Source organism: Schistocerca nitens, chromosome 8 (genome assembly GCF_023898315.1).
Source record: "Schistocerca nitens isolate TAMUIC-IGC-003100 chromosome 8, iqSchNite1.1, whole genome shotgun sequence".
Taxonomy (NCBI): Eukaryota; Metazoa; Arthropoda; class Insecta; order Orthoptera; family Acrididae; genus Schistocerca; species Schistocerca nitens.
The window spans coordinates 356,562,226-356,586,459 of record NC_064621.1 but is presented as its reverse complement, the minus strand read 5'-3'; the positions used below and the strand labels follow the sequence as shown (position 1 = coordinate 356,586,459).

The following is a 24,234-nucleotide window of genomic DNA, read 5'->3' as shown; positions in this document are numbered from 1 at the left end:
TGAGTGATATTCTAAGAGAAGTTTCAATTTACAATCACCAGCTGCATTCGCATCAGCTATAACCATCAGTTGATTTGTGGTTGTTTTAAAACCCTGGAAAGCTTTTCTTTTCAAGTGCAATAAAAGTTATTTTATGCGTCTTCTTCCAGAACAGTCGAGTTTCATCTACTTTGAATATGTTGGCTGGTATAGCCAGTTTCTTCTGTCACTGCCTTGAGTTTCTCTGAATAGAGTGACACATTCTCTTCATCAGCACTTGCCGTCTCTGCAGTTTCTGCAATGCCACCCTAATTATGATGGCTTCAGAATGGCCAAACCCAATCATTACTAGCTTTTAACATTTCATCTTTGGCTGCCTCCCCAGCTTCTTTTTTCAGTCTCTAAAAAAAAGCTTGGTTTGAGAGAATACGCTGTTATGATCAGCAGGACAGTTTTTCACCCTTGCTTGATTACCACACTTTAATTTTATCATTGTTTCCATCTGAACCATAATACCATAACATTTATGAATAATTCTTGAATTCAAAGACTAAGTATTTTTCACAGTGTTGAGATTTTTTTTCTCTACCTTTTACAGTTTTTCTGACTGTAGATCAAACTTCTTTGCCAGTTCAACAATTTTAATTTCTGAATCAAAGTCTTTGATAGTATTAAGTTTACACTCCAGATATAATAATTTTCTTTTCATATTTGCTGCAAATGAATCAGGCCTGCTTTGTGTGGATAACATATTTAGAATCAATGGATAAAATGATTCCTCACAAAATACATCTGAAACTGTTGTAAGCTGAATACTGTGTGGGCAGTGCGGGAGGATGGATGTGTGCAGCACTCAGCATACAAATTGTGTAGCTTTGGGTTTGTATAAAATGTGGGGTAACATTAGTCAGGGTATTACTGTACTTATTAATGTTGTTATTGTTTTCAAACTGTGATTGATTGTTGAAAAAAAAAAAAAGTAAGGGAGAAAATGTACTGCGAGGCTGTTGACGTTATGACCAAGGTGCCACATTATCTTGACCACCCTAAATAAATGTTTCTCCAGGTGCAAATTACAAAATGTTTCAAGCAAATGTTCTTTAGCCGTCAGTGGGACATCAATCAGCATGATTGTCTTCGTTGTAACTTTATTTTTTACAAGGATATGAACAGCGGTATGGTTTTTTTAAATGGCACCCTGTATTTTTTATTCGGTAATTCATTTCCTATCCTAGAAACATACTCAAAAATGTATCACAGTGTACCATTCACTGAAACACAATGTTATTGATTATATAACACAACATTTGCGTTGACACTCTCAGCACTTAGTGCAGGTACTCGGGGTAATGGAACACATCCACGTGCCGACGTTGACAGAGGACAAATGTAAACATAAGTAGAATGCACACCCGTCATTCTGTCAATCATCGTCAGTTGAAGAGTTGTGTGAGTAGAATGTACACCAGCGAAGAGAAGGTAGAAATGCTACTCATATATGGGAAATGTAAGTTAACAGAACAGTAATTGCAATACTGTTTTCTTATATACGGGTAAATATAGTACAGTAGTTTAGTCTTTCTAAGTACTGTTGTGTAGAGTAGGCATACAGTAAAGGCTTTGCTTCATACAAACTGCATTGACATAACGTTTCTTTTATTGGTGTTGTTGAAGGTAGGCGAAATGCTGCGCAGGCAGCGGATCTGTACAGAGAGCGATATGCTGACAAGAACCCACCTTCCCAACGGATGTTTTCTCGTCTTGTTGCAATGCTTCAGGAAACAGGAAGTTTCAATCCACGACAATGCAATTGTCGTAGCACTCACACAGACACAGTTGCCAAAGTTATTGTTCTCGCTTCCGTTGCTATGAATCCACATGTGAGCAGACGACAACTTGAACACGAGATTGGCATTCCTAAAACCAGTGTACACTTATTCTTACACGTCACTGGTTCCATCCTTACTATGTGCACCTACACCAAGAATGGCATGGGAATGATTTCCAGAATCACGTACAGTTCTGTCAGTGGGCACAGCAGCAAATCCTCGCCAACCAGAACTTCTTCTCCAATGTTCTATTTACTCATTGAGTGTTCCTTCTCAAACAAAAGACAGGTAAATACAAGGAACTTGCATTATCAGTCCAGCGGCAAACCACGATGGCTCAGACAGGTGGAACATCAGTTTCAATGGAGAGTTAACACGTCTGGTGTGGGATGCTTGGTACTACAATTATTGTCCCTTATTTCATCAATGGTAGTCTAAATGGCACAGCATATGCCAATTTCCTCAGACAAATTCTTCCTCCTCTTCTGGATGAAGTGCCGCTAAGAACCAGAATGCTTATGTGGTATCAACATGATGGATGTCCAGCACATGCCTTGCATGCAAGTTGTGTTCTGAACCGAAGATATCCTACCAGATGGATTGGTCGAGCAGGAACAGATACTCGGCCTGCTGGGTCTCCTGATTTAAATCCACAGGACTTTTTGTTTCTTTGGGGATGCATTAAAGACGTTGTCTATCATGATATTCCAACAACCAACCTCGTCTCCTACCTTCCAAACTTCACAGAAGCTTCTGTGAAGTTTGGAAGGTAGGAGATGAGGTACTGGCAGAATTGAAGCTGTGAGGACAGGTCGTGAGTCATGCTTGGGTGGCTCAGATGGTAGAGCAATTGCCTACGAAAGGCAAAGGTCCCGAATTCGAGTCTCGGTCTGGCACACAGTTTTAATGTGCCAGGAAGTTTCATATCAGTGCACACTCCGCTGCAGAGTGAAAATCTCATTCTGGATTAATCAGAATGACTGCCATTCTTGTAACTTGTTTTGAAATTTGAAATGCCATCCTATATTTTTTTTTATTCAGTAATCCACTTCCTCTCCACAAGATGTTATCAAAAAGTATCACATTGTAACATTCACATAGGCATGACGTAATTAAACCCGCAACATAGAATTGACTTTGACTCTACTAGCACACATTAGACCTACAAGTACCTGTGATAATTTAACTCTTTCACTTTCTATAGTTGACACTAAAGATATGGAAACTTAAGGAAAATGCACACTAGTCATTCACTCAACCTCCATCACATGAAGGTTTGTGTAAATATGATTAAGGTCTGTCTTTACTATACACAACATGTTTAAAAGAGGTACAGTACTACAACAGCAGAAATTCCTGAATGGAATAATATGTAGTATATAGAGGAAAGGCAACCAGTCACCTTTAGCTGAATGCTGTTCGGTGCATAGAAACACACAACAGAAAATACTATAAAGACTGTTTTCTGGTGCATGTTCCTATGCGCCACACATCAGTCAGCTATAGGTGAGTGGTTGCCTTTCCTCTATTTTACATATAGTTCCACAGTACTGCATAGTGGACTTGTGTTGTATATAAGGAAATGTTGTTGCTGTTGCTGTTCTGCTAATTTTCATTCTACCTTCTCTTTTTTTGTGTACATTGTACAAGTAAGGTGCAGTAGTTATTGCAAATGGTCAGCAGTTCAAATCAGACATTCAAGAAATTTAACATTTTTCTGTGCAGAGTTTTTGTAGATAAGTTAAAAGTTCAAAAAAAGAGTCAAAATGATATTTTCACAACTGTAGAATGTAATAGTAAGAAGTAACAAATTCCAGCTATGCAGAAATACAGGGTGTATCAAAAAGAATAATCCAATTTGGCATGTCTGTGTTTCTGAAACTAATAAACATATACAATGAATTTTGTTTTTTGATGAATGGGGAACTCAAAAAGTTTTTTTTTTTTCTTTTTTGCCATACCTTTTCATAGGTGTCCAGTATGCCCCCCTTGAGGTGCGCGGTGTATGTCAGTGTGGTATTCAAATTGTTCCCACACTTAAGTTACAGCTTCCACAGCTGCTGTTATGTGATGTCTCAGTTCATTCATTATTGTTGGCAATGGAGGCACATAAACAGTCTTTTACAATCCCCCACAAGAAAAAATCACATACAATCAGGTCCGGTGAGCTTGGAGGCCAGTATTATAAGGCTGGATCATATGGTCCAGTGCGACCGATCCATCGTTCATTAATCCTTTGATTTAAAAACTCCCGCACTTCCATGTGTAAACACCAATGCACCACACCCTAGACAGACATCGGGGGCATGTTGAACTGTCAAGCTGCATGGCAAATGGATTTCTGTGGACTTCTTGTGAAACTGACAGATGCATTTGATGGCTGTGTCAGACACTTGGGGACGGCCCGGCAATTTGTCTTTACACAAGCAACCTGTTTCTAAGAATTGTTCATCCCATCATCTAATTCTCTGTGCTGTAGGAGGATCCACACTATACCTAGTATGAAAGTCACGCTGAACAGTTATTGTTGACTCGCACTGCACAAAACGTAGAACACAAAATGCTTTATGTTGTCCCAGCAAAATTTTTCTAGAACTGGAGTGGGTGCACACTCATGCTACCTAGTGTAAAACTCAAGAGTTTGCTCTTTCCAACAGTACATTGTTCATGCACACATCTCAAATAACATAATAGTTATGATTTTTTCTTTTTAAATCGGATGATTCTTTTTGATACACCCCGCACTTTCACCAACTAATCCCAAGAAGATATAGAAACCACGAACAACACCATGTTCTCATTGTGACATGTACTTTTTGAACACGTTAATTTGCAGATAAAACTTTACTTTACATTAAACAGTGGAAAATCCAAAATGGAATAATGATAGTATTAGGAAAAGGATAGATTGATACTCACCATATAGAGGAGATGTTGAGTCGCAGGCAGGGTACAACAGAAAGACTGTTAAACATGTGAGCTTTTAGCCAAAAGGCCGTATTCTAAAGTAGACAACAATAAAGATGATGTGACTTACCGAACGAAAGCGCTGGCAGGTCGATAGACACACAAACAAACACAAACACACACACAAAATTCAAGCTTTCGCAACAAACTGTTGCCTCATCAGGAAAGAGGGAAGGAGAGGGAAAGACGAAAGGATGTGGGTTTTAGGGGAGAGGGTAAGGAGTCATTCCAATCCCGGGAGCGGAAAGACTTACCTTAGGGGTCTGCTTGTGTCTGTATATGTGTGGATGGATATGTGTGTGTGTGCGAGTGTATACCCGTCCTTTTTTCCCCCTAAGGTAAGTCTTTCCGCTCCCGGGATTGGAATGACTCCTTACCCTCTCCCTTAAAACCCACATCCTCTCGTCTTTCCCTCTCCTTCCCTCTTTCCTGATGAGGCAACAGTTTGTTGCGAAAGCTTGAATTTTGTGTGTGTGTTTGTGTTTGTTTGTGTGTCTATCGACCTGCCAGCGCTTTCATTCGGTAAGTCACATCATCAAAAACAAAGATGATGTGACTTACCAAACGAAAGTGCTTATAGGTCGACAGACACACAAACATACACACGAAATTCAAGCTTTCGCAACAAACTGTTGCTTCATCAGGAAAGAGGAAAGGAGAGGGAAAGACGAAAGGATGTGGGTTTTAAGGGAATGGTCCAACTCCCCAAGACACTATCCAAATTGAACCCTGCCTGGAACATTTCCGTCCTCCGTCACAGCGGAACCCACCCCCTCTTCCTCAAAATCACCCTCTCCAAACCTTCCAGGAATTTCTGACTTCCAGCCTTGCCTCTCAATCCTTCTTAAAAAACCTCAATCCTCTTCCCAACATCACCACTGCTGAAGCCCAGGCTATCCGTGATCTGAAGGCTGACCGATCCATCGTCATTCTTCCAGCGGACAAGGGTTCCACGACCGTGGTACTTGATCGTCGGGAGTATGTGACTGAGGGACTGCGTCAGCTTTCAGACCACACTACATACAAAGTTTGCCAAGGTAATCCCATTCCTGATGTCCAGGCAGAGCTTCAAGGAATCCTCAGAACCTTAGGCCCCCTACAAAACCTTTCACCTGACTCCATCAACCTCCTGACCCCACCAACACCCCGCACCCCTACCTTCTACCTTCTTCCTAAAATTCACAAACCCAGTCATCCCGGCCGTCCCATTGTAGCTGGCTACCAAGCCCCCACAGAACGTATCTCTGCCTACGTAGATCAACACCTTCAACCCATTACATGCAGTCTCCCATCCTTCATTAAAGACACCAACCACTTTCTCGAACGCCTGGAATCCCTACCCAGTCTGTTACCCCCGGAAACCATCCTTGTAACCATTGATGCCACTTCCTTATACACAAATATTCCGCATGTCCAGGGCCTCGCTGTGATGGAGCACTTCCTTTCACGCCGATCACCTGCCACCCTACCAAAAACCTCTTTCCTCATTACCTTAGCCAGCTTCATCCTGACCCACAAGTTCTTCACTTTCGAAGGCCAGACATACCAACAATTAAAGGGAACAGCCATGGGCACCAGGATGGCCCCCTCGTACGCCAACCTATTCATGGGTCGCTTAGAGGAAGTCTTCTTGGTTACCCAGGCCTGCCAACGCAAAGTTTGGTACAGATTTATTGATGACATCTTCATGATCTGGACTCACAGTGAAGAAGAACTCCAGAATTTCCTCTCCAACCTCAACTCCTTTGGTTCCATCAGATTCACCTGGTCCTACTCCAAATCCCATGCCACTTTCCTTGATGTTGACCTCCACCTGTCCAATGGCCAGCTTCACACGTCCGTCCACATCAAACCCACCAACAAGCAACAGTACCTCCATTATGACAGCTGCCACCCATTCCACATCAAACAGTCCCTTCCCTACAGCCTAGGTCTTCGTGGCAAACGAATCTGCTCCAGTCCGGAATCCCTGAACCATTACACCAACAACCTGAAAACAGCTTTCCCATTCCGTAACTACCCTCCTGACCTGGTACAGAAGCAAATAACCAGAGCCACTTCCTCATCTCCTCAAACCCAGAACCTCTCACAGAAGAACCCCAAAAGTGCCCCACTTGTGACAGGATACTTTCCGGGACAGGATCAGACGCTGAATGTGGCTCTCCAGCAGGGATACGACTTCCTCAAATCCTGCCCTGAAATTAGATCCATCCTTCATGAAACCCTCCCCACTCCACCAAGAGTATCTTTCCGCCGTCCACTTAACCTTCGTAACCTGTTAGTTCATCCCTATGAAATCCCCAAACCACCTTCCCTACCCTCTGGTTCCTACCCTTGTAACTGCCCTCGGTGTAAAACCTGTCCCATGCACCCTCCCACCACCACTTACTCCAGTCCTGTAACCCGGAAGGTGTACACGGTCAAAGGCAGAGCCACGTGTGAAAGCACCCACGTGATTTACCAACTGACCTGCCTACACTGTGAAGCTTTCTATGTGGGAATGACCAGCAACAAACTGTCCATTCGCATGAATGGACACAGGCAGACAGTGTTTGTTGGTAATGAGGATCACCCTGTGGCTAAACATGCCTTGGTGCACGGCCAGCACATCTTGGCACAGTGTTACACCGTCCGGGTTATCTGTATACTTCCCACTACCACCAACCTGTCAGAACTCCGGAGATGGGAACTTGCCCTCCAGTATATCCTCTCTTCTCGTTATCCGCCAGGCCTCAATCTCCGCTAATTTCAATTTGCCGCTGCTCATACCTCACCTGTCTCTCAACAACATCTTTGCCTCTACTTCCGCCTCGACTGACATCTCTGCCCAAACTCTTTGCCTTTACAAATGTCTGCTTGTGTCTGTGTATGTGCGGATGGATATGTGTGTGTGTGCGAGTGTACACCTGTCCTTTTTTCCCCCAGTGTAAGTCTTTCCGCTCCCGGGATTGGAATGACTCCCACCCCCTCCCTTAAAACCCACATCCTTTCGTCTTTCCCTCTCCTTTCCTCTTTCCCGATGAAGCAACAGTTTGTTGCGAAAGCTTGAATTTCGTGTGTATGTTTGTGTGTCTGTCGACCTATAAGCACTTTCGTTTGGTAAGTCACATCATCTTTGTTTTTAGATATATTTTTCCCACGTGGAATGTTTCCCTCTATATATATATATATATATATATATATATATATATATATATATATATATATATATCTAAAAAGAAAGATGATGAGACTTACCAAACAAAAGCGCTGGCAGGTCGATAGACACACAAACAAACACAAATATACACACAAAATTCAAGCTTTCGCAACAAACTGTTGCCTCATCAGGAAAGAGGGAAGGAGAGGGAAAGACGAAAGGATGTGGGTTTTAAGGGAGAGGGTAAGGAGTCATTCCAATCCCGGGAGCGGAAAGACTTACCTTAGGGGGAAAAAAGGACAGGTATACACTCGCACACACACACATATCCATCCACACATACAGACACAAGCAGAATATGTCTGCTTGTGTCTGTATGTGTGGATGGATATGTGTGTGTGTGCGAGTGTATACCTGTCCTTTTTTCCCCCTAAGGTAAGTCTTTCCGCTCCCGGGATTGGAATGACTCCTTACCCTCTCCCTTAAAACCCACATCCTTTCGTCTTTCCCTCTCCTTCCCTCTTTCCTGATGAGGCAACAGTTTGTTGCGAAAGCTTGAATTTTGTGTGTATATTTGTGTTTGTTTGTGTGTCTATCGACCTGCCAGCGCTTTTGTTTGGTAAGTCTCATCATCTTTCTTTTTAGATATATTTTTTCCACGTGGAATGTTTCCCTCTGTTATATATATATATATATATATATATATATATATATATATAAGCAGTGGTCTTTAAATATGTCTGCTTGTGTCTGTATATGTGTGGATGGATATGTGTGTGTGTGCGAATGTATACCTGTCCTTTTTTCCCACTAAGGTAAGTCTTTCCGCTCCCGGGATTGGAATGACTCCTTACCCTCTCCCTTAAAACCCACATCCTTTCGTCTTTCCCTCCCCTCTTTCCTGATGAGGCAACAGTTTGTTGCGAAAGCTTGAATTTTGTGTGTGTGTTTGTGTTTGTTTGTGTGTCTATCGACCTGCCAGCGCTTTCGTTCGGTAAGTCACATCATCTTAATTTTTCCCACGTGGAATGTTTCCCTATATATATATATATATATATATATATATATATATATATATATAGAGAGAGAGAGAGAGAGAGAGAGAGAGAGACAGAGACATTCCACGTGGGAAAAATACATCTTAAAACAAAGATGATGTGACTTACCAAACGAAGCGCTGGCAGGTCGATAGACACACAAACTAATACAAACAAACACACAAAATACTAACGATTGCTTCGTCAGGAAAGAGGGAAAGACGAAAGGATGTGGGTTTTAAGGGAGAGGGTAAGGAGTCATTCCAATCCTGGGAGCGGAAAGACTTACCTTAGGGGGGAAAAAGGACGGGTATACACTTGCACGCCTGACGAAGCAACCGTTGCTTGCACATGACCACTGTCTCTGGCCACCGAGGCCAGACTCAGTGACCAGAGACAGTGTTCATGTGTGTGTAAGTTGTGCTTGCTAGAATGTGTGTGGGTTGTCTTATTTTCTTCTTTATGAGAAGGCCTTCTGGCCAAAAGCTCACATGTGTAGCAGTCTTTTTATTATGTCTGTCTGCGACTCAACATCTCCTCTATATGGTGGGTAGCAACCTGTCCTTGTCCTAATACTGTCATTTTTTCTGACATTAATCTGACCATCAAATTGCAACACAGTAACAACAACAAAGATATATTGTAGGTGCAATTACACATAAGCAGTAACACAAAATACAAACCACATACATAAATGGTTCAACTGAGAATCAGTTTTGAAATCTGCTTCAGAATAGTGTATGGAATTTAGAGAATTTTCAAAATTTTCCTTGTGGATGAAATTATGTTTCAAGATAAATTATTGATATGTACCTGTAATGGTGGTGGTGGTGGTTAGTGTTTAACGTCCCGTCGACAACGAGGTCATTAGAGACGGAGCGCGGGCTCGGGTTAGGGAAGGATTAGGAAGGAAATCGGCCGTGCCCTTTCAAAGGAACCATCCCGGCATTTGCCTGAAACGATTTAGGGAAATCACGGAAAACCTAAATCAGGATGGCCGGAGACGGGATTGAACCGTCGTCCTCCCGAATGCGAGTCCAGTGTGCTAACCACTGCGCCACCTCGCTCGGTGTGTACCTGTAATGCTGCTCAGCTTTACTTTAAACCAAATTATCTCATGATTGCTGAATAAACTTAACTACTGAACTCTGGGTTTACATTTTACTGCAGTCTTTTGCAACTTCATTTATAGCACAACACTAAGATACTAACTCAGAATGTGAAGAAGAAACCTGTCCTAGTTTGCCTGTGCCTTTAACAGAGAAATCAGTCTTCACTCAGTGTGAGAATTCAGATAAAACATAGTCAGTCTGACTGATTGATGCATTTACTCAGTCGGGATGTACTACGTGAAGGCACCAAGAAGCTATGACATTTGTTCGGTCATGTGGTCTCTCTTCCACAATGGCACTGTCATGGCTCATTAGATCATTATATGGCTCTTCTTCTTGCCATTACAGGTCCTATAATTGAGCTGTGGAGCTAGACATGTCAGTCCTCTTACTTTGGCTTGCAATATTTTGTGGGGCTATTTCATCCAAACACTTTTCGACTGGCTAAGTAGTTCATCCGTGCACACATGCCTCTGCGAATGTGATCATTCCATGTAGGTTTCTGTTCATCAGTGTAATGAGTTGGCATACACATGCTCCCACCTTTTCCTTTTGTGCCTTCACGTTTTCCAACCATCAAGGTACTTCCTCCACCACACTTTTTTCCTACAGACGTTACAAGAACTTTCTAATAAATAGCTCCTATGCATGCACATATCAGTCATCTGATTTTTCTTAATAAAAAAATTAGCTATAATATATCCATGTGACACTTTGCATTAATTAATAAATTTCCCTATAAATATCCTTTTACAAAGTTTAATAGCAAAACATTTGGAAAAAAAGATATTCTACTTATGTGTGACAACAAGTTGTAGTGTTACAATCTGTGTAATGATGGTAAAAGTAAACCTACAATGTCAGTGCAGTTCAGTAGAGTGCACTGCATCTTTAACCAAGAAAAGCACCATTTGGCTTTTTAATGATATTACACATAGCAGTGATATTTTGTTACAACAGATAATTTGATGGACTTTTATTTAGACCCTGTACTGCTACATGTATATCACGACTTCTTTACATTTGTTAGTTTGCATGTTCGTCTTTCTTCAGATAGAAGAGCAATGCGAAAAATGATGACTTTGTATGAAAAATGTGAGATTAAAGTCATTATAGTATAGTAGTTGATTGCTGTGGTGTTAGGCCATCAGCAATTGTATGTAATTTACTGCCCACCTAAATACATGGAACTCAGGATTTTGTGCTGTCATTCCAAGATCAACTTAAATTCTTTCTGCTTTAATGTACTTCACAGTTCTTTTATTTATTTATTTTTTTGTTACATAATATTAAATAGTTTTCATTCACTTACCTAGAGTATGTTACTCAAATCTTTATAGCAACTATTACTCAGTTTAATTATATTTCATCAGTGTGTTTCAAAACCTAAAATATTCTTTCTTGCTTTTCAGATTGTTCACATATATATAAAATATGTGAACTGGGTTATTGCAGTTAATTTTCAAAATCGTGTCTGCTTGGTTTATTAACAAGAAAGAATACATGACATTGCCATGTAATCAAAAACATTAAGTAAAGCAGTAACATATATGTTGAGTTCAGCGTGGCCCGATTATAAACTGATTACAACATTGATATATTCAGTAATTCATACATGTTTCATTTTGCTTCAGTAAATAGTAATAACTGCCACAGGAGACTTGGCATGGCATTGGGGTTTGTCTTGTGGTAGATGGCTGTTGACATGATGAAAATTTAATCTGATGACATGAAATTCCCGTGCTGTGCAAAGAACAGCCAGTCTTTGTGTCGCTCATGCAACAAAGAAAACACAAAACAAACACTGTGTACATTTTCAACTTTTCGCAGCATAATGAATAGTTCATTAAATTTTGGGCATGCAGCCGCGCAAATAAAATTTCTTCCACTTATATTTTGGCTGCGTATCATCTGGCAATCCTCAGAGTAAGTCGCAAGACTGACGACAAGGTGCCAAGTGTGGCCTTATATGCTCCACCACGGCGGTATGTACCTGTGAGTTGCAGGCACTGGTTGGCAGCAAAGATTCCTTGCGGAAATTGTGAGTAGTCATACATAGGTCAAACAGCATTCTCCGTTCATGAGAGATGTGTGGAACATTGAAGATACACATGCTTATCACAGCCAGACAAGTCAGGTGTGGCTGAACATTGTACTGATACAGGGCATTCTATGAAATACAATGATGTGAAGATTCTAACATCCATCTCTTCCTTTTGGCATTCTGTCTTCAAGGAAACCATAGAGATTAGATTAGCTAGTAATTTAATAAATGACATGGAATCCAGCTCTTGGGATAATTAAACTGCAGAGAAGTCATCATAGCGTCATCGCTGCCGAACATACATCGGTAAGTGAATCGAATGTCTATGCCTTCGCCACAGGTGGTGTATGTGGAAGCACATCTCTTTGCTGCTAACCAGCTTCTGTAACTCGCAGGTGCATACCGCCATGGTGGAGCATACAAGGCCATGCTTGGCACCTTGTCATCAGTCTTGTGACTTACTCTGAGGATGGCCGGATGATACACGCCCGAAATATCAGTGGAAGACATTTAATTTGTGCGGCTGCATGCCCAAAATTTAATGAACTAAACACTGTGTAGTTCTATATTAAACAATTACTACTATAAAATGATTAATGTTCACATATAACATATTGTGTTGCATACTTTACCATGTACCGTGGAGGTGGAAAAATCTACAGTAGTACAGCCCAACTTCAGCATCACTACAGTTTGCATACAGTGTTCAGTGTGTCAACATGCCTCAAGTAGCCATTTCAAGGTTTTATTATGCAAGCATTGTCACTGTACAGCAAGAAGGGTGGTTGTCTGTGTGGGAAGTAGCTTGGTAAATTTATGTACACCACAGTGATGACACAGACTGTATGCAACCATCTTGGCATGATCAGTTTGATGTCTGTGTGTCTACGCATTATGTGGTTTTAGAAGAAGGTGGATAATGGACATCTTTGACTGGAACTTGTGTCAGTGCTATCTCTTCACTAACGAGTGCAGGGTTCGTCAAGACACATGAAGGACTGTCTTAGAAGAGTGTGGAGGTGGCCAGGTACCAATGCACATCTCAGGCATGCGCTCCCACGGATCCATCAGTGAGACAGTTTTCTGTGTTCAAATGTTAGATGCCTCTGATCACTATTCAGAGTAACTTGAGAGCTGTGCAGTGTCAGGACTAAATCCTCCTACCTATTGTCCAGTCCTATAATGAACATCAGTAATGTATGAACACACCATACCCATCTGGTGAGCACCGTCTAGGAGACAGAAATCAACCAAATAGAATGGCCTATGGTATCCACTGACATGAATTTGATTCACCTTGCTTGGGACCAGTTGAAACCTGCAGTGTGTCATTACTGGAACCCTCCTAGCTGTGAATAACCTCAAGAGAGCCATCTTCAAAGAGCTGGAGTGACCACATGGGCAGCATGCTGAGGCAGGTCCAAGCATGTTAAAATGCATGGGTTGGAACACCATCATATTGAATGTTAACCAACAGCAGATCTTGATTTCAAAAATGTTCATTTTTGAACAGATTTCATAAATCTTTGTTGTTGATTTGTTATTTCACAATAAAGTTATGTTTTTCAGGTTCTTAAGTCTTATTTTTTCATTCTCTTTTCCCATTGATTATAAGCCCACACATGTTCACAGATATGCATATTATGTGTGTGTTTATTAGGTTTGGAAAAGGTCATTGGATGAAAGCTAAGCTATAAGCTCGACATCAGTTTTATATTCCTGTCTGCTACTTGACATCCCAACTACACATTGACTCTTTATCCATACTTTTTCTATTGTTTGTATTAAAAGTACTTCATTTTTTGAATATTGACATTGTATTTGAGTTTGTTTAAAATAAATTGCTTTAAAACATTTCAGATAACTGAAGATATCCTTCGAGAACATTTTAGCAAATATGGAGATATCACAGAAATTAATTTACTGAAAAGACCAGACGGAAAACTTGTTGGTTGTGCCTTTATTCAGTTTGAAAGGGTGCAGAGTGCAGCAAAGGCAATATTGGGTTCCAGTGGGAAACCATTAATAGGTACCTGTTTAATTCTTAATGAACACTTTGCTATGAATTTCTTTTTGTGTGTTTTTTTATATTGCAAATATTTTTACAGTCTCTTGTTTCAGTATTTTAACACTGCTTAATTTCATGTCGTGGAAGTATCGTACTTGTTGTCTTTTGATTTCCTTCATCTTTCTTTCATAAAAACTGAAAATTTATGGTTTTTTTATAAAGTACTATATTTGTATCTAATTTTGAAAAATGTAGTTGTACGAGGGCAGTTCAATAAGTAATGCAACACATTTTTTTTCTCGGCCAATTTTGGTTGAAAAAACCGGAAATTTCTTGTGGAATATTTTCAAACATTCCCGCTTCGTCTCGTATAGTTTCATTGACTTCCGACAGGTGGCAGCGCTGTACGGAGCTGTTAAAATGGCCTCTGTAACGGACGTGCGTTGCAAACAACGGGCAGTGATCGAGTTTCTTCTGGCGGAAAACCAGGGCATCTCAGATATTCATAGGCGCTTGCAGAATGTCTATGGTGATCTGGCAGTGGACAAAAGCATGGTGAGTCGTTGGGCAAAGCGTGTGTCATCATCGCCGCAAGGTCAAGCAAGACTGTCTGATCTCCCGCGTGCGGGCCGGCCGTGCACAGCTGTGACTCCTGCAATGGCGGAGCGTGCGAACACACTCGTTCGAGATGATCGACGGATCACCATCAAACAACTCAGTGCTCAACTTGACATCTCTGTTGGTAGTGCTGTCACAATTGTTCACCAGTTGGGATATTCAAAGGTTTGTTCCCGCTGGGTCCCTCGTTGTCTAACCGAAAACCATAAAGAGCAAAGGAGAACCATCTGTGCGGAATTGCTTGCTCGTCATGTGGCTGAGGGTGACAATTTCTTGTCAAAGATTGTTACAGGCGATGAAACATGGATTCATCACTTCGAACCTGAAACAAAACGGCAATCAATGGAGTGGCGCCACACCCACTCCCCTACCAAGAAAAAGTTTAAAGCCATACCCTCAGACAGTAAAGTCATGGTTACAGTCTTCTGGGACGCTGAAGGGGTTATTCTGTTCGATGTCGTTCCCCATGGTCAAACGATCAACTCTGAAGTGTATTGTGCTACTCTTCAGAAATTGAAGAAACGACTTCAGCGTGTTCGTAGGCACAAAAATCAGAACGAACTTCTCCTTCTTCATGACAACGCAAGACCTCACACAAATCTTCGCACCCGAGAGGAGCTCACAAAACTTCAGTGGACTGTTCTTCCTCATGCACCCTACAGCCCCAATCTCGCACCGTCGGATTTCCATATGTTTGGCCCAATGAAGGACGCAATCCGTGGGAGGCACTACGCGGATGATGAAGAAGTTATTGATGCAGTACGACGTTGGCTCCGATATCGACCAGTGGAATGGTACCGTGCAGGCATACAGGCCCTCATTTCAAGGTGGCATAAGGCCGTAGCATTGAATGGAGATTACGTTGAAAAATAGTGTTGTGTAGCTAAAAGATTGGGGAATAACCTGGTGTTTTTCAATGCTGAATAAAACAACCCCTGTTTCAGAAAAAAAAATGTGTTGCATTACTTATTGAATTGCCCTCGTAATTGGAAAACGTAAAAGAGTCTGACAAAATCCGTCTCTCTGTACAAAGCATTATTAGGACTTTTGGACACATTTTATCTTTTCAGTATATACCCTATTCGGAAGATACAGTGTTTATTTCTTTCACTCAAAGAAGCTTGCTGTGTTCTGTTAAAACTATTGTATGCAATGCAAGGAATTTTAACCTCATGGAGTGTGTGCGTTGACTTGTGCTGAGCAGACACCAGAAACCACTGCATAATAACATGGAGTGTTTGGGACAAGTATGTCTGACTAACTTTGTGTGTGAGGACAGTTCATTCAATGGAAGACACCTTGTGACCACATATATGGTGGCAAGGTTGACTTAATATATTTATTGGAAGTGTCTTCCTGATTAATATACTTCTAAGACTGGCTTTCCAGTAAATCTTATTTGTGTACACTTTTTGAATTGTTCACTGGACTCCACAATTGATTCATTTGGAGAGTCACATGGACAAATGAAGATGGAGTTACACGACTCTGAAATCAGTGACGTATTGTACATATTAACATCATAAATAAAGACAGTTGATTGGAACATTTTGAATATACAGCCAAGTGCTCAAGAAGTCCATTTGAGAAAAAAAAACTGATCACACAAAAATGCTTTAGTAATTCTCTGCCTAGAAATGAATAAATATTTGATTTTTGTAAATGAGAACACTGATGAGTTGATTATGGCAGCAAGACTCCATTTTACACCAAGGCACAAATACTTGTTACTTGTGGCCTCGCCCTTTGTTTCAGACAGAGCTGGGTGGTGCATTGGTTAAGACTGGATTTGTCTTTGAAAGGACTAGGCTAGAAATCCCTGTCTGTGAACCCGGCCTTAGGTGTTGTGTGACTTCTTTGCGTCTGCTTAAGATAAACATGGGGATGATTCCTTTGCAAAGGACACTGCTGAATGACTTCCCTATCTTTTTTCCCGATCTGAGCCTGTAATCTGCCTCTAATGTTGTTGATGTGATGTTAAACTTAAATCTTCCTTCATTCATTCCAAGTCTAATGAGTTTCTTTTAATTATCTCTTAGTAAATATTCACCACAAGAAAAATTTTACACATGTCCAGGCAACTTATACACAACTCTGATGATGAAGTAATCTGTGCTGTTGGACAGTGACAGCATCATCCAGAAACTTCCATACAGTGAAGTAGATAACTTGGTGCTTAGCTAGTCAGAGGAGAGGAGTGTAGGGGATAATCTAGGTGTGGGAGTTCTTGAAAGAAGCCATACACTGCATGGGAAGCCTTGATCTCTTTCACTTCTGTCTTCTGACGCACATAATCTTATGTATCTAACCACAAAGCACTCTACCTGCACCAAAAATGTTGATCAAGTGTAATACTATGCTGTTTATCATCCAAGGTAGCAAATAATGGTCAGCAGTTGACTGGTAACTGAGCTTGCAGGTGCTTTGTCTCAAAGTGATGGACTCACTCAGTGTCTTCCTGTGTGCCCTTTAATTACAACTGAGCAAGGTGTCATCACAATATAATGATAGATTTGTGTCTGAGAGAATCTGGATACAAATACAGATCCAAATGTGGAAATATGCCTCACAAATTGCACCACCATACTCAGGTTTAATCAGTCCTTTGATACTGAGCTGAGTGAAACACCTTAACCAGTAGCCCGGATGATGCATTGACAGTTTTAATGCAGATTTCTTGGCCTCTGCTATTTGTGGAGAATGAAATGGCCCCCTCCAATTGGTTGGATCTTCAGTGTATCCTCCTGTTGTACACTTTTTCCCCATGCTGACCCCCTTCCACCCACTGCTGTGCCCAATTTCATCCTTGTCTCCTCTAATGACTGTTACACAACAGTGAAGCATGTCTTAAATTTTTTTTCTGCCAGGGGATGGAAATTTGATGACTCAGCAGCTATCTAAACTTTGTGCTTGCTCAACACTTGGAATTTTCATCTTTAGGAAAATTGTTTGTTTCTTCATGTACTCATTTTATGTTGTTTTTCAGACTGTATTCAGCTGCTGTGATCTCCTTTCAGGTAGAACTGTTGTTATTGATTGGGCTGTTCCTCATACAAAGTATGTTGAGGCTACAAAAAATGAGAAAGACATGACAATTAAAGAAGAAGATGAATCCAAAGCAGATATCAAATCTGAGATATCATCACAAGCATCTATAAAAGATGAAAGTGATTCTGAATCAGGCTTTGAGTCTGATAAGGTTGCCAAAGAAGAAAGCACATCAAATGACTCTTCTAAGGTTATCAAAGCAGAGAACAGCTCAGATGAGTCTGAAGATGATGAACTTATCACAGAGGATGAGTGAGAAAATTTATGATTTTTTTATTTATTTGTTTATTTTTGCCTTCTATTGTGTGTTTGTTGATAAATTTCTTATCAATGGTGCTGACGCATTAAGTGTTCTGTGAATGTTATGGTAAATTAAGAGTTCCCTTCTGCACTTTACATAAATTTTGAAATGAATTTTAGAGTCATAATATTGTAATTTTATCTTTCTCGAGCAATATGTGATGGTTATTTATTCTGATTGGTTTGAGAAAAATGCTTGTACAGCATACAGTGGTATGTTGCATGGTTTGCATTTATACCTGGTTTCTTGGCACACTTTCAGTTTCAAGCAAACTGCACTTCTAAACATCAGTATACCATCTCGTGGATGATCACTTTGAATAAAATTTGGGAAATACCTCCCTTTGAATAATAGAGAATTATCATGAGAGTGCCTTCATTTACATTTATCTATAGTGTTGGAAACTGTTTTACAAGTTCAGACAAAACCTTGTTATGAATATTTTTTCCACTTTTGTGTCTCCGTGGAGAGCTTGAGCATTTATGTTAGGACAGGGCAGATCACGGAAAATAATTGTGTATTCCATTTCATAGTCTTATGCAGTAATCCAGTTTATCCGTAGCATATCAGAGAGATCAAATGCCCCAAAATGTAAGTTGTAAACAACAAATTGTGGCATCTTAATTTTTACAGAAGTTGTCCAATTAGTTTTTTTGATCTGGAGTTCTTCTTTATTATTGCAGGTAATTTGATCCACATTTTTCTGACATTGCAACACTTAATGGAAAACATTGTTTCAAATGTCATAAACTGTATTTCCTTTGGTGTTCAGAATTGACCTACATGCAGTGCTTCCATGCTTCCCTGCCATAATTGATTGGTGGTACATGTATTGAGACAGTTAGGACAGGTCAGAAGATGTTCTATATCCCAATATTCACCACAGTGGCATCTGTAATCATATTCATCCCTAAGGTCCCACATTATAAGGGTTGCCTTCACTGGTGCTATGTCTGTTCTGAAGCAGTTCAGGCTCCTCCAAATCTTCCATCTCAGGCTCTTGCCACTTGGCATCCCCCGTAGTTGAGGGTAATCATTTGCATGTTTGATAAGTTCTTTGCTCAAGAATCTCTCTTGGGATTTGAGATTTCCTAGTCCATAGGTAGTTCCAAATAAGATATGGCATTCATTGAAGGTATGGATAAGCTTTTCAGTGTGTTCGTGGTTGGGCCTTCAAGATTTGGTGTCCGTGAATCTGGCCCCTTTGTATAGTTTATTGAGGGGCATGCATCTCATGCAACCAGTTATTGAACAGCATATTTTATTTAAGCTTAAATTGATCTTTTTGACATGAATAGATCTGGACCATTCTGAGCAATCATATTCTGTTGTGGAGAAACACAGTGCTTGGGCTGTAGTTCTCAGCTCAATTGGTTTGCCTCCCCGTTGGTTGTTAACTAATTTTGTCAGTGCATTATTTGTTGCTGTGACTTCATAATGGGTCTTCTTGGAGTTATATATCAATGCCTGGTCATGTATGACACCCAAGTATGTCAGTTTACCAATGTGTTCCTGGCTGATGCTATTCTAGGTTACATGCAAGGTTTTGGTTTGCTTTTTTTGGGTGATGATGGAAGCTGCTGACTTGTATCTTTGAGGGATTAATTTAAAGGAATTTTCCTGGTATTCTTCTGACATGGTGCTTACAGCATGTTCTATGTTTTGTTCTACCTCGTCAAAACTCTTTCCTTGAGCTATTATGGCCAGATCATTGGCATATGGGAGTGGGTCCTGTAATTTGGTGTTGGTTGGTCATTGTTATACAGATCGATTAAAGGGGGGAGGGGGGGGGCAGGCCACTGTCTTGGACAAGACTATTTTTCTGCTCTCTCCATTACCTGTGTTTACTCTCCAGCATGCCATAGAATGGCTGTTTTGTTTTTATAAGCTGGTAATCTTAAAGACTGTCAAACACTTTTGTAATAAGTGACCTATGATTCACTGTGTTGTTTGCAGAGCTTAGTTAGACCAAGGCTAGTCTTTTTATTTGTTTAGTTTCATGTCCTTCTATGTGTTAGTAAGGCACAAGGTTTGGCTATGTAATATTGTCATGATCTGAAACTGGCCTGTTGGGGGATGAGCTGTGGGTCCAAAATGCCTGCTGTTTGGTTCAGTATCAGTCATTCAAGAAGTTTGTGTAGCTGACATAAGAGCAATATCGAAAGATAGTTGTTCGGGAAACCTGTGTCTTTCTCATGCTTTATGAACCATAGACCTTGCCGTTGGTGGGGAGGCTTGCGTGCCTCAGCAATACAGATAGCCGTACCGTAGGTGCAACCACAAAGGAGGGGTATCTGTTGAGAGGCCAGACAAACATGTGGTTCCTGAAGAGGGGCAGCAGCCTTTTCAGTAGTTGCAGGGGCAACAGTCAGGATGATTGACTGATCTAGCCTTGTAACACTAACCAAAGTGGCCTTGCTGTGCTGGTACTGCGAACAGCTGAAAGCAAGGGGAAACTACAGTCGTAATTTTTCCCGAGGGCATGCAGCTTTACTGTATGGTTAAATGATAATGGCGTCCTCTTAGGTAAAATATTCATCTACATCTACATCTACATTTATACTCCGCAAGCCTCCCAACGGTGTGTGGCGGAGGGCACTTTACGTGCCACTGTCATTACCTCCCTTTTCTGTCCTGTCGCGTATGGTTCGCGGGAAGAACGACTGTCTGAAAGCCTCCGTGCGCGCTCAAATCACTCTAATTTTACATTCGTGATCTCCTCAGGAGGTATAAGTAGGGGGAAGCAATATATTCGATACCTCATCCAGAAACGCACCCTCTCGAAACCCGGCGAGCAAGCTACACCGCAATGCAGAGCGCCTCTCTTGCAGAGTCTGCCACTTGAGTTTGCTAAACATCTCCGTAATGCTCTCACGGTTACCAAATAACCCTGTGACGAAATGCGCCGCTCTTCTTTGGATCTTCTCTATCTCCTCCATCAACCTGATCTGGTACGGATCCCACACTGATGAGCAATACTCAAGTATAGGTCGAACGAGTGTTTTGTAAGCCACCTCCTTTGTTGATGGACTACATTTTCTAAGGACTCTCCCAATGAATCTCAACCTGGTACCCGCCTTACCAACAATTAATTTTATATGATCATTCCACTTCAAATCATACCGCACGCATACTCCCAGATATTTTACAGAAGTAGCTGCTACCAGTGTTTGTTCCGCTATCGTATAATCATACAATAAAGGATCCTTCTTTCTATGTATTCGCAATACATTACATTCGTCTATGTTAAGGGTCAGTTGCCACTCCCTGCACCAAGTGCCTATCTGCTGCAGATCTTCCTGCATTTCGCTACAATTTTCTAATGCTGCAACTCCTCTGTATACTGCAGCATCATCCGCGAAAAGCCGCTTGGAACTTCCGACACTATCTACTAGGTCATTTATATATATTGTGAAAAGCAATGGTCCCTGAACACTCCCCTGTGGCACGCCAGAGGTTACTTTAACGTCTGTAGACGTCTCTCCATTGATAACAACATGCTGTGTTCTGTTTGCTAAAAACTCTTCAATCCAGCCACATGGCTGGTCTGATATTCCGTAGGCTCTTACTTTGTTAATCAGGCGACAGTGTGGAACCGTATCGAACGCCTTCCGGAAGTCAAGGAAAATAGCATCTACCTGGGAGCCTGTATCTAATATTTTCTGGGTCTCATGAACAAATGAAGCGAGTTGGGTCTCACACGATTGCTGTTTCCAGGATCCATGTTGATTCCTACAGAGTAGATTCTGGGTTTCCAAAAACGACATGATACGCAAGCAAAAAACATGTTCTAAAATTCTACAACAGATCGACGTCAGAGATATAGGTCTATAGTTTTGCGCATCTGCTCGACGACCCTTCTTGAAGACTGGGACTACCTGTGCTCTTTTCCAATCATTTGGAACCTTCCGTTCCTCTAGAGACTTGCGGTACACGGCTGTTAGAATGGGGGCAAGTTCTTTCGCGTACTCTGTGTAGAATCGAATTGGTATCCTGTCAGGTCCAGTGGACTTTCCTCTGTTGAGTGATTCCAGTTGCTTTCCTATTCCTTGGACACTTATTTCGATGTCAGCCATTTTTTCGTTTGTGCGAGGATTTCGAGAAGGAACTGCAGTGCGGTAAAATAGTCCCCATTTCCATCTCCGGGACCGAGTGAGGTGGCGCAGTGGTTAGACACTGGACTCACATTCGGGAGGACGACGGTTCAATCCCGCGTCTGGCCATCCTGATTTAGGTTTTCCGTGATTTCCCTAAATCGCTCCAGGCAAATGCCGGTATGATTCCTTTCAAAGGGCACGGCCGAGTTCCTTCCCCATCCTTCCCTAATCCCATGAGACCGATGACCTCGCTGTCTGGTCTCCTTCCCCAGACCAACCAACCAACCATCTCCGGGCGAGGACTACAGGACTACTCAAGAGGATGTCGTTATCAGGAGAAAGAAAACTGGCGTTCTACAGATCGGGCATGGAATGTCAGATCCCTTAATCGGGCAGGTAGGTTAGAAAATTTAAAAAGGGAAATAGATAAAAGTTAGATATAGTGGGAATTAGTGAAGTTCGGTGGCAGGAGGAACAAAACTTTTGGTCAGGTGAATACAGGGTTGTAAATACAAAATCAAATTGGGGTAATGCAGGAGTAGGTTTAATAATGAATAAAAAAATAGGAGTGCAGGTAAGCTACTACAAACAGCATAGTGAATGCCTTATTGTGGCCAAGATAGACACGAAGTCCACGCGTACTACAGTAGTACAAGTTTATATACCAACTAGCTATGCAGATGATGAAGAAATTGAAGAAATGTATGATGAGATAAAAGAAATTATACAGATAGTGAAGGGAGACGAAAATTTAATAGTCATGTGTGACTGGAATTCGATAGTAGGAAAAGGAAGAGAACGAAACGTAGTAGGTGAATATGGATTGGGGGGAAGAAATAAAAGAGGAAGCCGCCTGGTAGAATTTTCCACAGAGCATAACTTAATCATAGCTAACACTTGGTTCAAGAATCATAAAAGAAGGTTGTATACATGGAAGAAGCTCGGAGATACTGACAGGTTTCAGATAGATTATATAATTTTAAAACAGAGATTTAGGAACCAGGTTTTAAATTGTAAGACATTTCCAGGGTCGGATGTGGACTTTGACCACAATCTATTGGTTACGAATTGTAGGTTAAAACTGGAGAAACTGCAAAAAGGTGGCAATTTTAAGGAGATGGGACCTGGATAATCTTACTAAACCAGAGGTTGTACAGTGTTTCAGGGAGAGCATAAGGGAAGAATTGACAAGAATGGGGGAAAGAAATACAGTAGAAGAAGAATGGGTAACTTTGAGGGATGAAGTAGTGAAGGCAGCAGAGGATTAAGAAGGTAAAAAGGCGAGGGCTAGCAGAAATCCTTGGGTAACAGAAAAAAATATTGAATTTAATTGATGAAAGGAGAAAATATAAAAATGCAGTAAATGAAGCAGGCAAAAAGGAATACAAACGTCTCAAAAATGAGATCGACAGGAAGTGCAAAATGGCTAAGCAGGGGGGATGGCTAGAGGATAAAAGTAAGGATGTAGAGGCTTATCTAACTAGGGGTAAGATAGATACTGCCTACAGGAAAATTAAAGAGACCTTTGGAGAAAAGAGAACCACTTGTATGAATATCAAGAGCTCAGATGGAAACCCATTTCTAAGCAAAGAAGGGAAAGCAGAAAGGTGGAAGGAGTATATAGAGGGTCTATACAAGGGCGATGTACTTGAGGGCAATATTATGGAAATGGAAGAGGATGTAGATGAAGATGAAATGGGAGATATGATACTGCGTGAAGAGTTTGACAGAGCACTAAAAGACCTAAGTTGAAACAAGGCCCCGGGAGTAGACAACATTCCATTTGAACTACTGACAAGCTTGGAAGAGCCAGTTCTGACAAAACTCTACCATCCGGTGAGCAAAATGTGTGAGACAGGCAAAATACCCTCAGACTTCAAGTAGAATATAATAATTCCAATCCCAAAGAGAGCAGGTGTTGACATATGTGACAATTACCGAACTATCAGTTTAATAAGTCACGGCTACAAAAAACTAATGTGAATTCTTTACAGACGAATGGAAAAACTGGTAGAAGCCGACCTCGGGGAAGATCAGTTTGGATTCAGTAGAAAT

The 24,234-nt window shown here is 41.1% G+C and overlaps 1 protein-coding gene across 2 annotated transcripts in view; it reads left to right on the top strand.

Annotated features, from left to right (window-relative positions):
* Positions 1-24,234, top strand: part of LOC126198974 (RNA-binding protein 28) — a 133,726-nt gene that overhangs the window by 65,333 nt on the left and 44,159 nt on the right. For both annotated transcript variants that reach the window (XM_049935634.1, XM_049935633.1), the window contains exons 7-8: positions 13,968-14,136; positions 17,751-18,033. In XM_049935634.1, the coding sequence (XP_049791591.1) occupies positions 13,968-14,136; positions 17,751-18,033 (452 nt within the window). The remainder of the gene's footprint in view (positions 1-13,967; positions 14,137-17,750; positions 18,034-24,234) is intronic.